General features: G+C 51.3%; 9 protein-coding genes across 9 annotated transcripts; 3 read left to right on the top strand and 6 right to left on the bottom strand.

The window, feature by feature from the left end:
• Nucleotides 1-178: 178 nt before the first annotated feature.
• PtrM4_032430 (uncharacterized protein) lies at nucleotides 179-1,625 on the top strand (the record flags this gene model as incomplete). Its single annotated transcript, XM_066104007.1, has 3 exons — nucleotides 179-286; nucleotides 360-1,280; nucleotides 1,452-1,625. 3 exons carry the CDS (start codon nucleotides 179-181, stop codon nucleotides 1,623-1,625), a joined length of 1,203 nt encoding a protein of 400 aa, XP_065966209.1.
• A 735-nt stretch (nucleotides 1,626-2,360) lies between these two features.
• PtrM4_032420 (Thioredoxin-7 multi-domain protein) lies at nucleotides 2,361-3,977 on the bottom strand (the record flags this gene model as incomplete). The annotated part of the gene is made up of 2 exons (XM_001939078.1): nucleotides 2,361-3,439; nucleotides 3,497-3,977. 2 exons carry the CDS (start codon nucleotides 3,975-3,977, stop codon nucleotides 2,361-2,363), a joined length of 1,560 nt encoding a protein of 519 aa, XP_001939113.1.
• Nucleotides 3,978-4,634: 657 nt separating this feature from the next.
• On the top strand, nucleotides 4,635-9,834 carry PtrM4_032410 (major component proteasome; the record flags this gene model as incomplete). Its single annotated transcript, XM_001939077.1, has 3 exons — nucleotides 4,635-8,143; nucleotides 8,206-8,407; nucleotides 8,461-9,834. 3 exons carry the CDS (start codon nucleotides 4,635-4,637, stop codon nucleotides 9,832-9,834), a joined length of 5,085 nt encoding a protein of 1,694 aa, XP_001939112.1.
• Nucleotides 9,835-9,958: 124 nt separating this feature from the next.
• PtrM4_032400 (Zn-dependent dipeptidase, microsomal dipeptidase protein) lies at nucleotides 9,959-11,164 on the bottom strand (the record flags this gene model as incomplete). Its single annotated transcript, XM_066104006.1, has 2 exons — nucleotides 9,959-10,905; nucleotides 10,954-11,164. The coding sequence occupies 2 exons, from the start codon at nucleotides 11,162-11,164 to the stop codon at nucleotides 9,959-9,961; spliced, it is 1,158 nt and encodes a 385-aa protein (XP_065966208.1).
• Nucleotides 11,165-11,840: 676 nt separating this feature from the next.
• PtrM4_032390 (Ilm1 domain containing protein) lies at nucleotides 11,841-12,423 on the top strand (the record flags this gene model as incomplete). Its single annotated transcript, XM_001939075.1, has 2 exons — nucleotides 11,841-11,978; nucleotides 12,034-12,423. The coding sequence occupies 2 exons, from the start codon at nucleotides 11,841-11,843 to the stop codon at nucleotides 12,421-12,423; spliced, it is 528 nt and encodes a 175-aa protein (XP_001939110.1).
• A 3,505-nt stretch (nucleotides 12,424-15,928) lies between these two features.
• Nucleotides 15,929-16,672, bottom strand: PtrM4_032380 (Atrophin-1 multi-domain protein; the record flags this gene model as incomplete). Its single annotated transcript, XM_001939074.2, has 1 exon — nucleotides 15,929-16,672. One exon carries the CDS (start codon nucleotides 16,670-16,672, stop codon nucleotides 15,929-15,931), a length of 744 nt encoding a protein of 247 aa, XP_001939109.1.
• A 985-nt stretch (nucleotides 16,673-17,657) lies between these two features.
• Nucleotides 17,658-20,196, bottom strand: PtrM4_032370 (CsdB, Selenocysteine lyase; the record flags this gene model as incomplete). Its single annotated transcript, XM_001939073.2, has 2 exons — nucleotides 17,658-20,074; nucleotides 20,121-20,196. 2 exons carry the CDS (start codon nucleotides 20,194-20,196, stop codon nucleotides 17,658-17,660), a joined length of 2,493 nt encoding a protein of 830 aa, XP_001939108.2.
• A 533-nt stretch (nucleotides 20,197-20,729) lies between these two features.
• PtrM4_032360 (RNA-binding protein (RRM domain)) lies at nucleotides 20,730-21,440 on the bottom strand (the record flags this gene model as incomplete). Its single annotated transcript, XM_001939072.1, has 2 exons — nucleotides 20,730-20,883; nucleotides 20,956-21,440. The coding sequence occupies 2 exons, from the start codon at nucleotides 21,438-21,440 to the stop codon at nucleotides 20,730-20,732; spliced, it is 639 nt and encodes a 212-aa protein (XP_001939107.1).
• Nucleotides 21,441-22,213: 773 nt separating this feature from the next.
• PtrM4_032350 (secretory component protein shr3) lies at nucleotides 22,214-22,903 on the bottom strand (the record flags this gene model as incomplete). Its single annotated transcript, XM_001939071.2, has 2 exons — nucleotides 22,214-22,776; nucleotides 22,855-22,903. The coding sequence occupies 2 exons, from the start codon at nucleotides 22,901-22,903 to the stop codon at nucleotides 22,214-22,216; spliced, it is 612 nt and encodes a 203-aa protein (XP_001939106.1).
• Nucleotides 22,904-23,079: the final 176 nt, after the last annotated feature.

The raw sequence follows: 23,079 nt of genomic DNA, 5'->3' as shown, positions 1-23,079 counted from the left end.
CGTAGGTAACGTAATCTCACAAGAAGTAACAGCTGACAAGAGAAGGCAAGTCAATATCGATTCATCTCCACACAAAAGGCTTTTGTTGGAGTGGCGCTACGCACCCTATCAATCGGATGAGCTCTCTGCCTACATAGCGGCATCCTACGATGACATCAGTCGACATACGTTGGGCGCTATGGTATACATACGAAACTTCACAACTACCGGCGAAGATTTCGCCTATTTTATACGAGGCTCCAAAAATATTCGGAGATTCTGGGCTGGGGTACACGGTACAAAACTTGTACGTGTATGTTGGCTGGATTTGCAAGATTCTGGCCTGGCAACTACAGTCATGCTCACAATGAACCTATCAGTACGACGGACCAATTCTTGCTTCACCCATCATACTTCATGGGCAGGCTATCGATGCCGGTCGTAGCAAAGCCTGGCCTATTGCTTGGGACACGTTCATCAGATACGAGAAAACCAGAGCAGCCAACGTCAAACGCTGGCTATACCTATACGAGACTGCAAGAAGGGCATGGGAACTGATAGTATTCGACGAGGACGCATTGAAGATTCTTATAAGCTTCACAGGTAGTAAAAAAGATGAAAAGCAAGTCACTCCTGACTCATCCAGAGGCGACGGGGCCATATGTACGAGCAACAAAGACCCAAAAGCAAACCAAATCGCCATTACGCAAAACTTAAGAATTTTGAGTCAGGAAGAGGATGGTGATGAAAGAATTTTAGACTTTCTGATGAACGAGTTATATGGCCGACGACGACGACGACTGCAGGGCTATAAAATGATCACAAACGACCAGAGCGAGTTCGTCAACAATCTTATGTGGGCCGATAGTCTAGAGGAACATGAACTTGCCCGGCCAATCGACAACTCCGATGACGACTCCGATGACGACACGTACATTTCACACGAGCAAGATTACACCTTGCCCAGCCATGACACGGAAACTGCTGGAGATGGATTGGAAATAGCAAAGAATGAGGCGGAAGATTTTGCCCAGGTACTATCCGGGAACAATGCCCAGGTCACTGGACAAACCTACAGGTTGGGAGTTTCCCATGCTGGCACGCGTATTCCTGTCGACCCCGCAGGGAATGAAGTTACCCGGTTGATTCCGCCAACTCAGTTTGGGACACTATACGAGCAGTATCTGAAGATGAAACGTTCTATACAGGAACAGTACTATGGGCATGAGACATCGTCGTCCGATCCAGACCCACATTGCGGTGTTCCTACCAAGGAAAGGTTCTCAGGGAGCACAGTGAAGGTACAGGAAGAGAGTCTTAGTGACGGAGATGGCCACGATAAAGATTCAACCCACGAAGCTGGCAATAAGAAAAGAGAAAAATACTCTCATGATGAAGACGTCCACGCCACCAAAATGGAGTTGGCAATGAACCAGCTCTTAGAATGTCCAGAAGCCGAGTTAACCAAGTAGTTCGTTGGCTTGATTGTAGACTCTGGTCCATTTGGCGCGACCAACTACGAAACCAACCGGGAGATTGTCATACAGATGCTAGTGAATGGCTCCACGACAGAGGATGAAGCCAAGTCTGATCTCGGAGGCTACATTGATTCTTTCCTAAGAAGATCTACTGCAGAAGCCGCCTAGGGGTTGGCTGGATTGGGCAAAGATGAGAACATACTTGAGATGCCTGAATACGAGGCTCCGGAGGACGATGATGGGAAAATGGACGTCGACGAGGAACGAACCTAAGAGGAAGATGAGAACGAAGCCGGCCAGTTGCTTGCTCGAATGGAGGAGGCTTCGAAGGAGATTAAGCAAACGACATTGTCCGAGGAGTTGCCGGATGCTGGACCTGAGAATGGAAAATGAGATACGCGAGGTGCAATTAGTGCAATTAGTGCAATGGGATTGGATAACATGACTACCCATCCAATAGTTTGAGACACACTGAATCAAGACATGCATATTGTACAGAATGATCTTTTGCCGCATTGCTCTGCAAAGCTCAGAACAAGTGTGGTAGCACTCAGCCAAAGGACCGAAGCTACGGAACGAGCTGAGGTAGAGAGAAGAAAATGTATCGTTGCACGCGCACACGGAGTAAGGATCTGGTAAACATATATTGGATTTAGACATCTCAGTGCAAAGCTGAAGATGAATAACACTACGCCCCAAGCCCCCAAAGAATGCAAGGGTATTCACCACAACGCGGTGGCATAAGAAGATCTATAAACCCCGGCCCTGGTAATGCATACGGCACCAGAGTACGTATCTCCGCCCCGGAAATGCCGTTAAGCTGTAAACGGCAGTTTGCCATACTTCATAATCCATTAATCGTGAACATGCACAGGTTCGTTTCCCATTAGAAAGCACGGCTGATTACTCGTTGTCAAGAAATTCAACCATGACACTGGCACCCTTGAGACCAGCAGCTTCGACGGTCTCATCGAGATGCTCGATGAGGTTTTTGCCCATAAAGGCAAGATCAAACTCGGCGCCTTGCTTGCCCTCCCAAGGGATATCCGACTTGATCCATTCGTAGACGCGGCGTACAGGGTCTGAGAGGTGAAAGCGGCGCACGATGGGGCGACCTGATGGTCCTCGAAACTGGATGCGCGTTGTGATTTTGGGATCGGTAACGGTGGGCTCGGTGTGGGGAGCATGTGCAGATATGGTGGCGAATAGAGGATTTGTGGGTGCGCTGGCCTCGGGCTCGGACGCAGCCTCATCCGCTTTGCCCTTGCCCTTGACATTGTCCGTCGACTTTGTGAGGGCGTCTGGATCGTCATCTTTCGGGCCTTGGCCGTTATCCATGCTGTTTTTCAGAGCCATCTCGAGCATCTCCTCTTCGGTCATGCGGCCCAGGTCCTTCTTCTTGGACTCGGACTTTCGCTTCGCGACAGGGTTCTTTGCGTTCACATTCAGGCTGTAACGATCAAGGAACTCGTGAAGCTGAGCATGAAATTCGACTGGTTCGGGTATTGGTGGACCTGACCATACCTTGACCTGCTCGCCTGTCCGGGGATCTACGATGGCGATGTGTGGGTAAGCATCAGAGCTGTCGCGGGCATGGAAGTAGTAGTTCATGTACTGCTGACCACGCTGGTCGTCTTTTGCATACTGCATGAAGATGAAGTTCTCGCGTACAGTCGCCTTGATGTCGTCGTTCTTCCAAATGTCCCGATTGAGGCGCTGGCAGTCGAAGATGGCGGGGTCCTGGATGTTAACAAGCAGCCATTTTTCCTCGTCTTTACCCATGTCTCGTGCCTTTTCCCACGGCCCTTGATACATGATCTCAAAGGGCGGACGGAACAGCTCGGCGAGCATGCTCATCTTAGAAGACTGCTCGGACGCGCCGCCTGTCGCGGTTGCAAGCTCGCGTCGGCGGGTACTTGAATCCGTCGTGTTGTCCCACACGTTGGTCTGAGTTGTCTGCTGGTTGAAGATGCCGGCGCGACCTTTGTCAGACGGGTCAGCAAGATGTGGGAACTGTATGAATGACGTGTGTGGCATACCTGTCCGGCGACGAGCCAGTTGTTCTTGGACCATGGCGTCGACATCCTCGTCGTCGTCGGCAGGCCCCCAGTTGGAGCCTGGGCCGACGAGGGTTTCCGTGGTCCGCTGCATAGGTGCACGAACCTCGTCAGGGCCAGTACCTCCAGGTCCACTCCCACCGTACATCTCCTCTTGCAGCCGCCGCGCCATGGCTTCGTCATCTTCGACGCCCGGCTGGGCCCGTGTGGGTGGAGTGGTGCCCCGTGTGGCGGCATCAAAGTCCATGTCATCATCTGAATCGACATTTATTGCGTGTTGTGCAGACGAAGCGGCTGCCGAAGGTTGTGAAGGTGCCGATGGAGTAAAGTCAAGCCCGGGCGCATCGAAGAAGAGCTGGATGGCTTGTTCAAAGTTGCCGTCTGTCAAGCGCAGATACTGGGCGGCCTTGTCCGGATCGCACGACGTGATGCTGCAGAAGTTGAGAATAGAGTCCTCGTCCATCTTGGGCAACTTTGTCCGCTTTGAACCTGCGAGGATGTCGTGGTTGAAGCGTCTGGCGCACTGTACACGAGCCTCTTAGTCGGAAGGGGGCGATTCCGAGAGTCTGTTGGTGCTGTACAAGGCGCTTCGGGGGGGTGGATGGGTGGTTCGCGAAGTCCGTGTGGCGGTTGCGGTCGTGATAGAACAAAGCGTGGCGGGGCAGGCAGGCAGGCAGGCAGGCTTGTTCCTGGTGTGCAGGCACCGAGGCGATGAGCAAGAAAAGGAGCGGGTAGGCGAGAGATGGACTAAATTACCAAATTATGGTGACCTAGATGCGCCTTGCACGCACGAGCTTCAACCAGCACGAGCTTTGGACGTTGAAAGAAGCACGTCGAAAAGACGCGATTGCGGTTGCTGCAGGCAGTTGCGGCTGCGTCATTAAGGTACCCGTGCGCTGGACCCCTGTCGCCTCACAAGTGAATGTTGAAAGTGCTGCCACGACATTAGGGGACCGCGGGTAGCGCATCTCTTTCTACCCTTGCTTACAAACACACCCATCAGTAGCAGCTCATGGGCCGCCTCATGCACTTCTGCCTGCTGTCTCCACCATAAGACACCCGCTTCCTCGTCGAGCTTCATTGCTGTCACAACCACCACTACTGTCCTCACAAACTCGACATGGCGTCGGAACAAAGCCCGGAAGCCAAGGAGCTTGCTCTGGTCGGCAAGGTCGAGATGCGCATAGCCCTAGCAAGCTCAGAGAAGAAGCTGGAAGAATTGCTCAACATCTATCTCACCCCTCTGCTCCTCAAGCTCGGTTCAGACAGCGTCGCTGTACGCAACAAGGTCATCTCCATCTGCCAACACATCAACACTCGTATCACGTCACAAGACATCAAACTTCCAGTAGCCGCCCTCTTGAAGCAGTACAAGGAAAATGCCGACATCTCCCTCATACGGCACTTCGACATTCTCTACATTCAACAGGGCATATCACGCCTCACAGTAGCCGAGCGACTAGACCTTCTTCCTGTCTTACTCAAAGGTATCTCCAACGACTATGAAAAGTCGCAGCAACACGCTTCTCAGTTGTTCCATCTTATCCTGCGTCTTCTGGTTCTTTTCAAACTTCCCCTGCGTGGCAGCAAAGAGGACGATGAGCTCAGGGTGACTTTGGGTCTGTCGGACCATGATGCCGCTTTCCTTTCCAAATGGTTCGGAAAGCTGATTTTGCTGGGAATTGTAAAAGAGACGGCGCCTCAGTCGTCAGCTTTGCAGCGCTGCCCAGGTCTCTCACCAGATGACTACAAGTTCCTGACCCTGCAGGGCAAGCCAGATGCTTGGGACCCTACTGCAGATGCAGGCTTGAGCTTGACAGAATCAAAGGCTTTGGTAGCACGCTTCGTGGCTAGTGGTCTTTTCAACCAAGATGAAAAGTTTCTGCCCGCCCTCTTCGCATCTGCTGATACTAATTCTCGAATATCAGAAGTCGGCGAAGACACTTTGAAACGCGTCATGCTTTCCAAAGACCTTGAGCAATCAGAAGCTGTCGAAGCTCTTCTCGGGCTTTATTTCGGCTCCAGTACCGTACATGGGTCGCTACCTGTCAAGACCCCTCTTCGGATTAGGATACTTAATGTCCTATCTAAGTCAGTCAGATGCACAGCATATCCGCAGCAGATAGCGAGGATTGTTGAAGAAGGTCTTCTCTCACCTGAATTAAATGCAACCAACAAGGCAGCAGGTAGAGAGGCTTCCAAATTTCGCTCTGCCATCTTCTCGTTGGTCAACTTCGTCGCTCGCCATGGCGCCTCATCCAATCTCTCTCAGGTTGCTCAAAGTCTCGTGGACAATCTCAGGGCCTTCATACAAGACCAAGGCTGGCCGACTCCGGATCGTGATCAAGACATGGAGCTACGGGGTTACGGCTATGTTACTATCGGGCTATTGGCGAAAGCTGCCCCTGAAAAGATACTACTGGAACCAAATCTTGACCTACTAGAATTCTTATTTCGGTCCCTACGCGAAGATTCGGCTGGCAAAGAGGTAGCCGTCAGTATAGAGGAAGCACTCTCCTCGGTACTGGGTGCCTTTTCCAAGCCGTTTGATGCATCGATCATGCATAGGTTCAGACAGATACTGCTCCGGTATGCTACCGTAGACCAGCATAACACGCCAGCATCAGACCGTTTCACAAGAAGTACTCGCTACGTGGCGACAAGGTTCGCAAATCGATGCCTTCCATATGAAGATGTGTTAGCTCGTTGGATAGACATTCTTGCCGTCAGTGGAGGCGCTGCTGAGCGACACGAAATCGTTGAGGAAGGACGTCGTGGCCTCGACCCGTATTGGTTCAAGATGTCAAATACGCCACCTGGTGAACGGGATCAGAGCAAGTTGATCTTTCCAGACTTTGACAAATTAGTCAACTTCATCATCATACAGCAAGCACAGGATGAGGACGCCATGGACATTGACAAGTCAGAAGACGCTCTGCTCCAGGTACAAGACTTCTATCAGCAATACCCAGGGGCCTTGTCGACAGTTATTAGCTTCTGTTCTAGCGTCGCCATGCAGTCTGCTTTGGTTGACAAGGATATGGGTGATGATGCGCCCGAAAACTGGGAGAGAAAACTGGACACTCAAATGACTACAGATATGCGTGCTCGTCAAGCATTCCGTGCATATGCAGCAAATGAGTCTCACGGTCGCTCTCTTGCGGTCATACTACGAGCTAGTTTCGATAGACTTACGCGAGACGATGTTAGTGATATTGGCGACATTGGTACTACCTTTGTCCGACTTCTGTCTCTACTCCCTCAGCGTTACTGGGTCTTAGCAAACGTGGTTCGGGACTTTCGGGCTTTGCAGCCATCCATAGTATCCAATAATCCGGCACGACGTCTTGCTGCTGCTCACGCATATGGTTTACTGGCATCGCATAAGGAAATCGACCAGAATGCTCTCCAGAGCGCCCAAGTTGGCTTCTTCGACAAACTGCAACATTGGGAGTCCGCAATTGGTGCTGATATCAATCAGATTAGTGGTGTCATTCTTGCATTGGGCTATTACCACAGCCGAGCATTCTGGAGAGCCAGCGCCACGCCCGCAACAATCGCCGACGATCATCCAATCAACAAGCTGCTGCATGCAGTAGTCGAAATCATGAAAAACTCACGAGACGCCACCCTAAAGAGTGCAGCCTTCTCATGTATAGATCAGCTTAGTCTGTTCTATGTGATCACGCCCTTGTTGCTCTCCAAGCATGGAAAAGCTGAAGCTGTCGTCCAACAAATCTATGACTCTGCCAAATCAGGCACTACGAGTGCCATACTGGCGCTAGGTCATCTGTCGATGATCACTGAGGAAGACGAATCTCATTCTGAAGAGGCATCCGACTACAAGACAATTAGCGATAAGCTTTACGAACTCCACGAGGTCCGTCAACCGGAAGTCCACTTCTCAGTTGGTGAGGCCCTAAGCTGTTTTGCAGCTGGCTGGGAATCGAAGGCATTGACTGCTGAGCTGGACATTCTCCATCCGGATCAACCGCAAGAACCATGGGATGCACCTCTACAGGCGCCCCTCGGACCGAAGCGGGAGAAGACGCTCGGGATAGTCATGGAAAAAACGCTGAAAGGTTGTTTGCAGACAAAACCGTCTTTAAAGAAAGCTTCTGTAATCTGGCTATTGTGTCTCCTCCAATACTGTGGTCACAAACCGGATATGCAAAGCTATCTCAGTCAATGTCAAATAGCCTTCAAGAACTGTCTCTCTGACCGGGATGAAGTCGTGCAGGAAGCAGCATCACGTGGACTTGGCCTGGTATACGAGAAGGGAGACCGCCAGCTCAAAGACGATCTTGTCCGTGATTTAGTGGGATCCTTCTCCGACAACAAGTCTAAGATGGCCGGCACGGTTACAGATGACACGCAGCTCTTCGAGCCTGGCGCGTTACCGACTGGAGACGGCTCTATCACAACATACAAGGATATATTGAACCTTGCAGCAGAGGTTGGAGATTCGAGTCTGGTGTACCGCTTCATGTCCATGGCGTCCAACAACTCCATCTGGTCTAGCCGAGCTGCGTTTGGAAGATTCGGATTGAGTAATATATTCTCCGACTCCAGTGTTGATGGATACTTGGCTCAGAATCCGAAGCTTTATCCAAAGCTCTATCGTTATAGGTATGCTTTCCGTGAAAGTTTCTTTCACACCCAAATGAATATGTATGCTGACAGAACTGCAGGTTCGATCCAAATCCCAATGTGCAGCGCTCCATGAATGACATCTGGAATGCACTTGTCAAAGACTCTTCGGCCACAATCGACAAGCACTTCGATGCAATCATGGATGATCTACTCATAAGTATTCTGACAAAAGAATGGCGCGTCCGTCAGGCTTCTTGTGCAGCCATCGCCGACCTGGTGCAGGGACGCAGCATTGACAAGGTAAGAATATTTGTACGAACTCTATGGCAACGTGCATTAACAGTCCACCATAGTACGAGAAGTATCCCGACGCCATCTGGGGCAAGACATTCAAGGTGCTTGACGACATCAAAGAGACTGTTCGCGTTGCAGCTGCATCTTTAGCCCGCGTCCTGACTGGAATACTCACCCGGTCTCTTGAAGCTGGTGATGCTTCAAACAAGTCCGCAACAATTCAGCTTGAGCGTGTCATACCCTTCCTGTTTTCACAGTCTGGTCTTGAGTCGTCAGCCGAGGAAGTCCGTCTCTTTTCTGTACACACGCTACTTCAGATCGTCAAGAAAAGTAACGCGAACACGCTCAACCCACATGTCCCTGAGCTCGTGGAGCGCTTACTTGGTCTACTCAGCAGTTTGGAGCCCGAAGCAGTCAACTATGTACACCTCAACGCCAGCAAGTATAATCTTACCGAACAGAAGATTGACGACATGCGCCTCGCCAGTGTGCGCTCATCGCCCCTGACTGAATCTGTGGAACGCTGTCTGGATCTCGCAGATGAAGAGACCATGTCTGCGCTTGTCCCACGTATCGAGGCCGCGATGAAGAACGCTGTCGGTCTACCATCCAAGGTTGGCTGTTCGAGAATCTTGGTTACATTAGCCACGCGCCATAGATTTGTTTTCAATCCCTATGCCGACAGCTTCTTGAAGTTGGTCCAGAAGCAAATCCATGATCGGAATGAAACGGTCAGCTCATCCTATGCGGCGGCGGCAGGCTATCTTGCGCGTCTAGCTTCTGACAAACAACTTCTTTCTACCTTCGCCTTTGTCAACAAGATGTATTTTGAGTCTGAGGAAAGTAGCGATAGGAATCGCCTTTTAGCGGCAGACATTATGCGAGCCATGTCGCTTTACGCCACCGACCGCTTCACTTCTTTCCAAGCAGAATTCTTGCCCTTCATCTTCCTCGCCAAACATGACTCGGAGGAACAAGTTCGGAAGAGCTTCACAGAAACATGGGACGACCACGTCGCAGGCCCACGTACCGTTTCTCTCTATCTCAAAGAAATCATCGTGCTCTCCGAAAGGCACCTGGAAAGTAGACAGTGGGCCATTAAGCATACAGCAGCGAAGACAGTCGCCGATTGCGTGCTGCAAATCACGAATGCCGTAGGCAGTGAAAACATCGACATCGTCAACGCAAAGGTTGTTTGGCCTGTGTTAGACAAAGCACTTAGTGGCAAGAGCTGGGAGGGTAAAGAAGTCGTCCTCGAAGCGTTTGTGCGCTTTGTAGAACGTTCGGAAGCGTACTGGAAGAATGGTGAGGACAAGGATATAGCGAAGCAGTTGGAAAAGGTAGCGAACAGGGAGAGTAAGAGACAAGAAGGCAAGAATGAGAAGCTTGTCGCTAGTGTGTTGGAGAAGCTTAGAAGTCATTTAGGCATATAGGTCGAATGTATTCCACTGTATAGGTGGATTTGTAGTTGATATCTACTATTGAATGCACAATTATAACCTTGGAGCCAGATCAGACCTAGAGTCTAGGCCCACAAAGACTCGTTCCACAACTAGCTCACAGTTCCCGACGCTTCACCCAATTATTCTTCACGTCGTCTTCCAACGGCAACGTGGTCTTTTGCAACTCACTAGCCACCTTATCAGCCTCAGCCCATACTCTGAGTATGTTTCGTCCTGCGATCTTGGCTGCATCCTCATCGCTGATTCCCTGTCTCAATAGCTCGGCGAAAAGATCGGGAAACTTTGAAACATCCTCCAGACCCACAGGCGTCGATTCAATGCCATCGTAATCCGTACCGATGCCAACATGGTCGTATCCAATCAGCTCTCCGATATGCCTGATGTGACGGACAACCTGTGCCAATGTATTTGTCTCTGGAACAAAGTCCGGTAGGCTGTTTGTAGTATTCGCAGGCTTGCACGAAACAAACTCTGGGTTGAAATTGACCATAACGATGGAGTTGCGTTGTTTAACGAGCTGCAGAATGTCGTCTGGCACGTTACGCGGATGTGGGCAGATTGCATAGGCTGAGCTGTGGCTGAAAATGGGTGGTGCTAGACTACCGTTCCAGCCTGTTTCGCCTTTTCCTACAAGCACGTCACGCATCGTGTCTTGGCTAACATGTGCGAGGTCGACTAGCATGCCCAAACGATTCATCTCCTTGACTAGCTCGCGGCCTGCTGGGCTCAGACCATGCCAGTAGGGCTTTGCAATGCCTGAACCGGAACCTGCTGCTTCAGTCTGCAAAGCGGCGTCGGCGTATTTGTTGTGGCAGTTCCATGTCAACGTCGCGTAGCGGACTCCAAGTTGGTGGTAGAGACGTAAGTTTGAAATCGAGTTGCCGATTTGGTGCAGACCTTCGATGATCACGGGGGCAATGAAACCCCCGTTCTCAAATGTGTGAGCGGCTTCTGCGCTGGTCTTCGAGGACGTGAAATACTTGGGGTATTGCTGACCTAGACGACCGAAAAGGTCGAGCTGGCTGATTGTGGATTGGACGACTTTTACTGTCAGCCTGGTCATCTTAAAGGGAAACTTGTTCGTCTTACTGTCGTAGTACCTCGCATCTGAGAAGTCGGTACCATTTCCGCTTGTTGGACACGGCCAGAAAGCGCTCCAGAACGCACCGCCCTGCTTGCCCTTTTCCAGACGTGGGACATCAACATGCTGTGCAAGACCCCCATTTTCCCATTTGTCCGCAAAGTCACTACCAGAAGCGTTGTAGATGTGGTTCTGGTAGGTGCTTCGGATGAATATCATGAGATCATTATGGCCGTCTTTGGAAGGTCAGCCCAGTTCCATCATGACATGGTGATTGCTGACCAATTAGGGGGTTCTCTTCCAATATTTTGGTGACTCTGCCTTCCACCGAAACAAGTCCCCCACGTTTGTGTTTCTGGGCTGGAAGCAAAGCTCGTAACTCCGAGCACCAGACAATGGACGCGATAAGGCATATGATTATGAAGAATATGACGTCATCTATGCCGCATGGGCGCCGTCTTTGATGGCGGCTGCGCTGCGTTGTCGCATGGTCTGTGCTAACGGAGAGCCCGCTTGACTTCTCCATCATCAGCAAGGTAATCAAAGTATTGTGAGCACCCGGGTGTCATAAAATACTGAACATACCTGTGTAAAAAAACGACTGTAGTCGCCAGACACGTCTATTAGGTGCTTGCCCATACTGTCCAGTATTTTATGTCACCCAGGTGTGAGGATTATTTGAAATCAAAAACCCGGGCGCGACAAGAGTAAGGAAGATATCAGCGGGCTTGGCGGACAAGGCGGACTTACTTTTTCGGGGTTTCGTCCGAACACAACACGCGAGTTGAAGTGTACCTTGTACGTATACACTCGTAAACCCAACATCGATCTTCGCGACGACCAACTTCATATTGTACCAACAGCTGACTCAGTCGCATTACACATATCCGCAAACATGGCGATAATATCGGCAAACACAATGATTCGCAGCATAGCCTTGTTCCACATCACACTAGCCGTGGTCCTGCTCAAGAATCCCGCCTTGATATCAAAGCAAGGCGTCATTGTGCTACTGGGAGAGTCAATGCAACTCGTATGTCGCCCAATTACCTCTCTCGGTCTTCCAAATGACTTCTAACGCGTTGCAGCCAACTCCCCGCGATTTTAACAAACCCTCTGCAGCCACAGCCTTCATAGCCATGCTCTTCGCCTTCCTCGGTCTCAGCGACCTTACCGCCCTCTCCCTTCATGAAGACGTCTTCGACCAGTTCTGGGGCCTCCAGGCGCCCGTACGTCTTCTCTTCCTCTTTGGCCTCACAGCATACACGTATATATTCAAAGAAGGCGGCATGTTTGCGCCCAGGGGCATGGACTTCAGGATGAGTGCCGGCGCCCATCTGAACAATAGCTTTGTCTTCACTTTTGGCTTCATGGAGGTTTCGGCTTGGTTTTGGGTGTTTGCTACGTTGAGGGAAGAGAGGACAGAGAAGGCGAAGAAGATGGCCGAGAAGTTGGCCAAGGAGAAGGACGTGCTATAGTGCGCGTGTTTGCTTTGGGGAGGTGATTAGTGAGAATCTTGCAGAAGTCTGCAGGTACATGTCAAATACAGGGTCAGGGGCTCTATACCCCCCATTGACACCGGAGAGGGGGAGAGTAACAGGGTTCGAGGATATACGTATTTGGGCCGCGCTCCTGTTAGAACATTGGACAATACCGTCCTTGTAAAGAAGAGAATATAGCCAGAGCAGGCTGAAAGGCACCCAAGGAATTTCAAAAGTCCGAGAGGTAAGACCAGTGAGCAATGACAATGACGGCAGCAGTTCCGGAAACACCTCACCAGCAACATGCACAATATCAAGATGTCTACAATGACTGACAATCTCCCTTGCACATGATGTCGCCAAGTACGCAATGAACGCCCGGCTTCTGCTTTCGCAAGTCCTATGCGCGTTAACACGCAAAGTCTATTTCTGCTATGCCGTTCCCAATTCATCGCTTCGTGTATCGTGCTAAAGGGCAACAAGGTCATTACCCACAAGCAGTGTAAGAAGGTGCTCAACAACTGCCGAAACATACGCCTTGCATTAGCCCCTCGATCTCAATCTTATGCGTCCTTCGATGCCTCGAATGCAAGATAGCGGCACAGGAGCGGGCTGCAAGGGAGGCCTTGATGCGATAATCTCCGAAGGTCAGATCCGCGCCATGTTGGTTGCTTTTGTGGCCAGATGTTGGCCTGGTTGATATAACTGCTTGGGGCTTGGACGTTGGTGTTTGCACTACTCTTCCTTCAAATCTGGAGGCGTACATGATGTGATGATCGAGGGTAGCTCTTGCGCGGTTGCCCTCTATGAGTAGTACGTCGCCACCGGACACGCAACCCACGTATCGGATTCCAGCCCGCCCTGGCCACGCTTCCACTTTTCCTTGCAAGGCATAGATACTGCCACTCATCGTATTAAATAGTTAGACCAAGCCCATTTGCCGCATGTTTTCGTTTAGCAGTACAACGTTAGGTATACATCGATCCTATGACACCACAAGTGTGAACTTTATATATGGAAAAAAGCGAAAAGTACTTGCTGGCTTGCTATCTGCTAATGCAGTCTTACATCTTGCCAGTAATATAGTCTAACAGACATGGATAATTTCAAAACGTCTTGGAAAATTGTCAGCTTCCTGTAAGTTAATGCCCAGTTGACACATGTCGCGCCTTTGTCCCGCCTAACTGTGCCACATAACCATTAAACGACACAAGCGCGATTACCCATTCCTGAGCCATGTACCTTGGGATGCCCATCTTTCTTCCTCAGTAGACACGTACCGTACGTGCCGCACGCGCAGTCGGTGTGCGCCGCCATCTTCATCCCCAGCGGCGTAGCACCGTCCACCGTCCACACCTCAAACACACGCGGCCCAAACGCCCCATCAAACTCCACACCTATCTCTACTCACCTCCCCCATCAAGACTGGAGTATCGAGTCAAGGTAACAATTAAGCGCGAAAGAAAGCACGCTCTCTTTGCTATGCCGCCGCAGAAGCGCCGTAGGCCGTTTTGACGAGGCGCCGACACTACGGAATTGCCATGTGCCACCGGGGATGGGGGAAGTGGTACGACGAGCATGCCGCTTTCTCTCTTTCTCGACCTTTATCAGGATACGGTCCGATTCTCGACTTGGTCGCAAGATGATCGGCGGTGGGCAGTTTTGAGGCTTGGGGTAGACATGGGATGGGATTTGGAAAGTATGCTGCCTTAGTGCCTAGTGTGTGTCTGCACGTAGAGCACCCTATCTTCCAATGTCTGTATCTGAGCTTTTTTCCTACACAGTAACAGTACAGTTCAGCATGCATACATACGTGTAGCTGTCTATTAAACCATCTCGCTACACATGTACCTTTGCAAGTCTGCAAGCAGATACATGTCTGCATCTAGTATAATAGTAATGCCTCCACCAGCTTACTCCAACTCACAATCATACCACTTTTCACCTTACTCCACCTGCACCTATGTTAACCCACATCCCACTTGCTCACAAATTACACACTCTCACATGACCCTCTCCCTCCCGCTGAACAAACACACCCCTCTCCCACTAGCGCAACCCGTCTCCACAGCCCTGGTTAAGCGCCCATGTACAAGTCACTATATCCCTGTCCATCTCTCTGATTGGTCACATCTAAGGAGAGCGGGAAGGTTACGCATCGTTGGGATTGGGTTCTGTGTTGGCGCCCGGGCCTTTTCTTTCCTTGGAGCAGGAAGACAGGGAAAAAGAGAGAGGGTCTGACAGACGACGACGCCTCCTTGTTAGGATATTGGGCTTTTTGGCGTTGCTTCCACACACGATCGGTCGGGCTGGACCTTGACGTGTACAATAGTAGCGGAGAGAATTACAGCAATCGTAGCCTGGTTTCTCTTTCCTTGTTTCTTGTCGTTGCGTGCGTATGTGGTGCGTTCAATTGGTTGTGCTAAGCGCATCTATATTACCCTTCTGCATTGTCTCTGGGAAATAATGGCTCTTTCGAGCGGAACAAAAAGTGCGTTGTCACATGCACAAGGCGCCGACTGTAGTCTGCAAGGCCAGCAATGATTCAGCAAACAAGGCTGGCAAGTTTTTGCTTGTTTTCGATGCTGCGCTGTGCGCTTTTGTTCCTCGGTGTGGCCGAAAACTACGTTTTATCGTTAGGGATGTCTCGTTATAGCCAAGCCAATATCCTTCCTTCCCTCCACCACGACGAATTCCAAAACACGCATTGGGATTAATTGTCTTTTTTTCTTCGTGGAACAATGGCTTAAAACAGGTATCATGTCCATTTCTTTCTCGTCCTATAATACTATTTCAACTTTCGTGTCTCGGGGCACTGTGCGGGCAATAGGCGTAGAAAACTATCCACTCATCTGACCTCGCTAGCCCGCACAGCCAGGGCTATCTGTTTTTGCCGCCCGGCTCCATCCAATACACTGCATGCAGCATCTTGCCGCCCAGCACATCCACGTGCCAGTAGCCTGTGCGTTCCTCTCACATCCATCAGATCGATGAGGTAGCCTCGTTCCGTAGTTTGGCCAATCAACACCAAAAGCGCCGGCGCACCACCCGCCGATAATTGGTATCCGCTACAAATGTGGTAATGGTAATCTCAACGCCGAATACATGTTTTCCGCCGTTAGGGTCGTGAGAAAAAGGACGTGGCCATAACGTCGTTTCTCTATTGATTTGGGGTAGTAGTAGTAGTAGTAGTAGTAGTAGTAGTAGTAGTAAACAAAGGAAAAAGGAAAAAGGCGATGATGGTAGTAGGTTGAGAATGTGGTGCAAGCAGTTGAAAGTAGGTTGTGATGGGATCGCCTGGACCCGAGTATTAGTTCAATGGCCGGGTAGTTTGTGCAAGTCGTGTATAATGTAGACAATAGATGTTGGGCGAATGGAAATTAGGTGCTGTGCCTAGGCGCCAGTACAGTTGTGTCGTGAAGTAGCACAGAGGGTTGCGCAACCGCTCATGCTCGAGCCAGCATTCCATAAGCGGTAGGGTTGCGTAACAGCAGCAGATTTCCTACTCGACCTTCCTCCTCTTACCGCGGGGTGCGGGGTCAATCTGCGGAAACTGTGGCGCTTTGGCGTCGACGGGCGTGCGACTATATGTCACTGTCCTTGTAACGACTTCGCGCACGCTGACGCGCCTTGCTCGACCAGTCTTCTTTTCTGCATCCCAAGTCTTGGGCGATGAGACGGCGGAATAGGGTGATTGAATGGACTTTGCGCTCGCTGGTGACCGTACAGCGGCGGGCGAATAGGGTGATTGGGGTATGTAAAGGCGGGGTGTACGCGCTGAATGTGGCCGCCTAAAGGGTGATGGGGGAGGGATGGTGACGGTTTGGACTTTGGTTGGAGGTGCAGACATGGGAGGCTGGTCCTCTTTGGAAGTGTCGCACCTACTGCAGCTGCTTGATCTTGACGTTGCTGGTGATTCCTTGTCTGCAGGGGCCGAGGTGGATGTGAAGGAGGCGCTGGAGGCGGATGAAGTGACCGAGGTGGGGCGAGTATCCCCAAAGACAAACTTGCAGCTGGTACCGGTGGACATTGGGCTCGAGAGGACAGGCGACAGGTTCTTGAGAAACTCCAGGTAGGCGGTCGGTGGGGTGATTGGAGTCTTGAGGTCAGAGTCTTCCCGCTTGATGTTGGCAAAGATGGGCGTGGTTGCAGAGGTGATCATGGGCGACCTGAGTTCGGAGGGATAGGTGGCCGACATGGGTGTCTTGAGCGTAGACAAGGCCGGCTTGGAATCGGTAGCGGCCATGGTGTTGAGATTTGGGGTGGGTGATGATGGTCGGCGAGTGACTTGTAGGCGGTCGGGCTGTGCTATGCCTTTTTCCACAACAAAGTGGAAAAGTAAAGAAGCGAGGCAGGCAGACAGACAGGTACCTCTCTTTTTCAGTTGGCGCCGGGGAGCAGTGTGTTTATTGTATGTATGTACTATGACACTAGCTCGAGGCGGATGCGCTGTTGTTGTTGGCCGCGGTATGGGTCCTGTCCGGTTATTTTTGGGCGCGAAGAGTCCCAGCGTTTTCTAAGCGCCGAGGACTAGGATATGCAGGCCCCGTGCACTGGCGAACACCTCCACTGGCCCGCGATTCGCTGGCCTACGCTGAAACAAGATGTGTGATTTGTTCCGCGCCTGCAGGTCTCGCGACTTTGACCGGCCTGAAGTGCAGCCTGATTCGCGGCTTGCGATTCGGATGTGTGATGGGAGCCGTAATCTGAAGCTGAACGTGGCGATGCAGCTGAGCAACCGGGGCCGGGTACGACGACGACGACGATCTGAGACGAGCTGACGAGACGCTGGCTACTGGTTGCTGGCGTCAGAAACAAGGCGGAGAGGCCAAGTGGCAAGGAAAGAGGCGAGTGAGGTTGGAAATGTGTGATTGTGTGCTGCATCTCGTGGGAGCATTAGACCATTTTTATGTCTTGCTTGCAGCCGCTGTTCGTCTCTACGCTGCTTCGGCGAATGCGCGCGCTTCCATCTGATACCTTGCCTCTGCCATCTGTCACTGATCTCAACGTACCAGACACCTGACTCCGCTTCGCCGTTGAAACATAGTTATCAGCGCTTACACTCGACCCTTCCTGTAACTCGCCGTTGCCTATCACATGGCCCCATGGCATTCCCATCTGCTTCATCGCCATGTACCCGGCGACCCGCCCGTTTGCCTATGTTACACACTGCCTACTTGGTCGGCCAATGGCCTTCTCCCGCCATCTGCCCAGAAAAGCATGCCAGTGCGCTAGCCTATAAGCTCCTGTAGCCTACTGTTCCCGTCTACCTCGTCCTCTTTAATAGGCCTCACGGCATCTCCGACCGCAATCATCGGGTTCTGCCCTAGAGGCCATGACACATCACCCCACGGTACATGGCAGCTATGCTCTCCAAAGTAGACGCGCCCGTCAAATCGACGTGTCTTGGAAAGCGTCACAAACGGCTCCTGGTTCCTTTCCGCCGTTTGTTGATCGATGCAAACCATCTGGCATCTTCGACACGCTCCAAGCATTTCAAAGTACTGCTGGCCAATCTGAAGGTAGCGCCAGTCGTCTTCAGCATACGGGTCCTCAAGCCCAGGCGGGTATGCTGGATTCTCCGCAACCACAATGTTGGCTCTGAATACCTCTGCTTGCGCTGCCTTACCGCCCTCTGCCTTGATCAACTCATTCAGGCGGTTGAGACTCGATCGCGATATAGTAAGGATGGGGCTCTCATTTGCTAGCAAGATGGGCTTTGAAACGCACGCGCCGGGCATGCTGGGAACCGTTTCTGGAAAGGCGCCGGGTACTCGCATAGCGCCCGCCTTCTGGTACTTTTGTAGATGCGCTTTCGAGTGTCGGGAAACGCCACTCCCACTGCTAACAGGAGGGAAGCGCGCAAGGTGACAGGCCACCCCAAGGGCTTGCGTAAAAAAAGACGATATCTCACTGGACCGATATGTCTTGGCTTGGATCGAGTCTCCGCATACCTTGGCGCTCGCATCCTTATATACCGCTGTATCTGCAAACAGCCGTGGATCAGCCGAGAGAGGCACTGTAATCTCGTGCGTATCAGTCGTATCTAATAGAGCGCCTGATAGGTTCACGCGTAGCAGACCCTTTTCGAGATCGATACTGGGGCGTATCAATGCCATCTTTGGGTATCGCTTCTGACTCAGTGCGGCTCCCGTGCCTTGATGTACAAGACACCACTCCCGATCCCACGCGAGGCCCTCTGGGCGCACCTCCCATGGGCTGGCCGGCGGTACACTGAAGGCCGCACAGCTTTTGATAGGATAGACAGACAGCCTCTCCACGTGTAAGCGACTTTGCGTTGGTGGCTCGAGTTCAACAGCCCTGATTGGAGACGCATTCACCGGTGGGCTTGCTTGTATGAAGAACTCGCGCGCGAATCCAACAAAGTTTGCCACATCTGATAGGGTACTCATTGCTCCAAAGCTGACGCGTATCATTCCTGTCGGCTTCGCGCGAATGACGTCGTTGTCGTTACCGCACCGTTGCCCGGCAGAAAAGTTTTCTCGCATCTCCCATGGTGCCAATCCTAGCGATGATGCAACGCCTCCAGGATTACAGAGGCCGCCAGTCCTGACTTGGATGTTCTTTACCATGGCCAGTTTCTCCACCTCTGCGTTGCTGATCCAGCCGCCACACGCATTCCGGAAATTGAAAGCAACAACAGGGCCCTGGGTAAGCGAGTCTCCATATCTGGACGCCGGGTCCTTGTAGACGTGGCATACCTCCTCACCATTACCGTGTCGTAGTGACGAAAGCCCTTCGTACAGCCTTTGGGCAAGAAAGGTGGTATGTCTTGAAATCCTGTCCAGTGAAGTGTAAAGTTCCTGGTGTAGTATCATTGCCGTGTCAAGCGCCATGATACTATGTATCGGTAATGTGCCATCCTCAAGCCTTTCATGAAGCGAATCAGTCTTCTTTGCATGCCATTGCTCTTTTAGGCATACAACCATCTCGACAGTGCCGCCACCAAAGTAGCGTCGTTTGTCGAATACCGATGCTGATGCTTGCCTGACAATCAAGGCGCCAAGATCTGGAAACCCAAACATCTTATACAAGCTCAATACAATGAAGTCGGGAGCCTCGTCTGCATTCCTGAGGTCAAGAGGCGAGGTTGAAACAAGGGCGGCAGCATCTAGCAGGGTATACACAGAGTCTTGTTTGTTGGTGCGAATACGGTGGGACCAATCCAACGGTAGTCGACGTCCGTTCATGTTGGACTGGGCCGGATATGCAAAAAGCTGTGCCGGACCAACCGCCCTGCCCTGGTCGTGGATCCATTCGTTCACCTCGCTGTCCGAAGTAAAGCATCGGTGTTCGGCCGCCGCCTCGCGCACTCCTATGAGGCTTGTATGTGCATCTCTGTGATAACCGTACCAGAAGCCGTCATCCTGGTCACGAAATGCATCCATGACGAGCTTGATGCCAGAGGTGGCGTTGGCCACAAATACCACGTCAAATTCTTGCGGGTGGGCGTTGAACAGGTGTAAAAGCCGAAGCCGTACGTCTTCGATCCGCCGGGTTGTCAGTTGGGAGGCGTTGGAGGACGAGTGCGGATTGCCGTAGAGGTTCGCAACCATATCGGCAGAGAAGCGCTCCATCAAGGATTTGGCGTAGGGCGTGGTGCCAGCGTGATCAAGATAGGTTGTATCTGGTCAAATGAGTACGCATCCTAGCCGCCTTGATAGAAAACTTACTCTGCAGCATAGGATACTCCTTGGCGCGAACTTGTTCGATCGCATTGTTGTAGGCTGTGTCAGTTTCCGCCTCCATGGTGCCTGGTGTGTCTAGTTCAGTGCGCCAGCAAGTCACCTCACCCGTAGTCGCCTGGAGACAAGGAGAGAGGAAGGCAGGTTGCTGGTGAAGTCATTTCATCGCAAATAGGCGTCGTGTTTGCGAGAGTGGGGGAGCGCGATGGCGAACGGTGGAGTCGCGACCTCTGAACGTGGAGCTTACGGCCGGTCCCGATCGTTCGGAACCTACCACTCTAACGCTTGCATGCACCTCCACATTGATTGTGCATGTTTACGTACAACAAGCCAAAGGACTACCATTACATCGTGTAACACTTGACTGCATGTGTAGTGATGTCAATACGTTTAAGTCACGGATGTTTACCTTGCAGAGAATTATACTTGTGTCTTTCAACATGTTTGCTATCCTCTACTAGTATAGTAATGTTAGGCGAATACACCATAGCCACCTCCCTGGGCCTTATAACCCTCATTATTATCCCCGCTTACAAACACTAATCACGGGCTTTGCCATGCAACTAACAAGTGACTCGAGACGACTACATCCACTCCTCACTCCACAGCCAGTCTGATCTTGACCACCAGACCAAAGATGCCACCAACCTCATAAGAGGCTCGCACAGCACTCGATCTAGTAGTCATGTCCACATGAGCGGTCCTGGTCCTCTTGACCGGATCTCGCTCGGGATGAATAGTGATGCTATAGCTAAACGGAAGTTAGTAAGTTGCAGTGTTGGATTAGTGGTTAGAAGAGAAGACTTGCAGGTTCCGCTTGTACTCGATAAAGAATTCACGGATGGCTTCTTCATCAATGTCGGCCGCCAGGTTGGAAAGGATCAAACGGGAGGGACGGCGTCTCTTCTCTTTCCATGCCTGGTGCTCTACCTCCTTCTGGAGAGCGTAAGTGATGATGGCGTTTAGTTTATCCTCCTCCCTCTGAATCATATCTTCAGCCTCCTTCCTAGCTTTGTCTTCGGCTGTATCGAGTGGAAAGGCAGCGGGGTTGGGTAGTTCAGATGTGGTATGGATGGAAGAAGTTCCCAACTCTGAGAGAGATGGCAGAGCCATTAGACTGCAGCGTAGAGTTTCGAGATTTTCGCCATTGTTATCGGAACTTCCTGGAACTGAACTCCCCATCTTATTACCCAAGGTTTCAAGCAGGGTGTTTGGAGCATTGTGTTCAATAGGGAAGTGTAAGGCCCACTGTTTAGTCTCGGTGGATAGTTCAATGAGCTCCGCGAGCATCTTCTTGGGGTCATCCATGCTTTCTGGCTCGTGGAAGATTCAAGTGTTGTCACTGAAGCCGACCAAGTCTCCACGGTGGGTCGTGGCCCTAGCTTCTAAGGTGGTTGGCTGTTGCCTGTTTGTCCTTTCGCCTCCACGTGACTGGCCTGCAATTGCCAGATGTTATCGATACCAACAAATTGTCGGTCTCACCTGGGTGACATAAAATACTGGACAGTGGGGGTAAGCACCCAATAGACGTGTCTGGCGACTACAGTGGCTATTTTACACTAGTATGTCCAGTATTTTATGACACCCAGGTGGTCTAACAGCGCAGGTCGCTTTTCCTAGTACTAATGTAAGTATGTTTCATTACATCTCTCCAGGTATCGATGCTCACATGGCTGGGCAAGGCTCGATCCGGGTGTGTGGGAGAAGGTCGGTATGCAATGACTAGGAAGGAGGATTTTGTTATGATTGTGATTAAAGAAAGGCACTACCCGACCTGACTGCAAACCGCTGAATCATCTTATTTCCCCCTGGTTTTTGGGCCGTTGTCGTGAAGCGCATGTTGAACAGGGGAAAGATAGATTAGTGGGCAATAAAGTCGCAACCACAAACTCGTAAAAATCGAGGTACAGCGAGGTTACAGTGCTTTTGCCATAGGGGCTAATATGTGTATCAAGCATGCCAGCTCATTCCAAATCTCGAACATTACCCATGAAGCAAGATTGGATAGTAAGCCTACTTAAGCCTAGGCCAAGGGGAAACGGCTACCCACAAGCCCTACTTGGTTGCAGTATTTCCTAGCTCTACTGCTTCTTCTTTCCCGCACCCTTCTTCTCCTCAGCCAAGCGCTCAAACTCTTGAATCTCCTTCTCTTCGGCCCTCTTAGCATACCACTGTCCTGCCTGTAGCACCAGGACGCCCACAAGCACTAGCGAAAGGATGGTGTTGCTCGCCGCGAAAACCCTCAGCGTATCGTCTCTTGAGATGTAGTCACCCATATCCTCTTCAGTCACCTCCCCCGGCGCGGCCTTTTCTAGGTCACCGTATATGCCTGCTGTCACGACTCTAAAACCCTTGACAATATTTGTCAGGTACACAGTAATGCCCGCCATATAGAGCACGAGCGATGCGCCGTCGAAGAGCATGTTGGCCTGGTTGAGCTTGAAGAGCTTAATGAGGAAACCGAGCAGGCCGGTACCAATGACTAAGTTGAGGATGCGCGAGACGATCGGCGGAGAGGCGTAGAGGAATTTGATGTGCGATTCCAGAATGTCAAAGTAGGTTGCGTGATCTGTAGGTGTGGTCCATAGGACATTATAGTCGTATGGAAGCTGTGCGAACAGGATTCCGAGGAAAAAACATGTTGCTACATTGTACGTTAGTAGGCAGCGGGCAATGGTGAGAGCCAGGCTATGGATGGGCATTGAGCCCTGGGTGTACGTACGGCCCACCACCATGAATTGCGCAAAGTTGTTTGCTGCGCCTTGCGTCATTTTGCGGTGGTCTGTTCGAGCGCAAATTCGTTACGTATGCGCAAGCAATGGAGATGTTGAAGAGAGAGAAAGTGGAGAGGCTGGCGCAAGCTTATCGTGCGAGTTTGCGGGCAGCCAGGTGTGAGATTCGTTCCTTGGGAGTAACCTCTTGAGGAAGGTAGAACCGCTCAATTTTC

The sequence above is a fragment of the Pyrenophora tritici-repentis genome, chromosome 1 (genome assembly GCF_003171515.1).
Source record: "Pyrenophora tritici-repentis strain M4 chromosome 1, whole genome shotgun sequence".
NCBI classification, from domain to species: Eukaryota; Fungi; Ascomycota; class Dothideomycetes; order Pleosporales; family Pleosporaceae; genus Pyrenophora; species Pyrenophora tritici-repentis.
The sequence above is the reverse complement of the archived record's forward strand: the minus strand, read 5'-3'. Positions and strand labels throughout refer to the sequence as shown.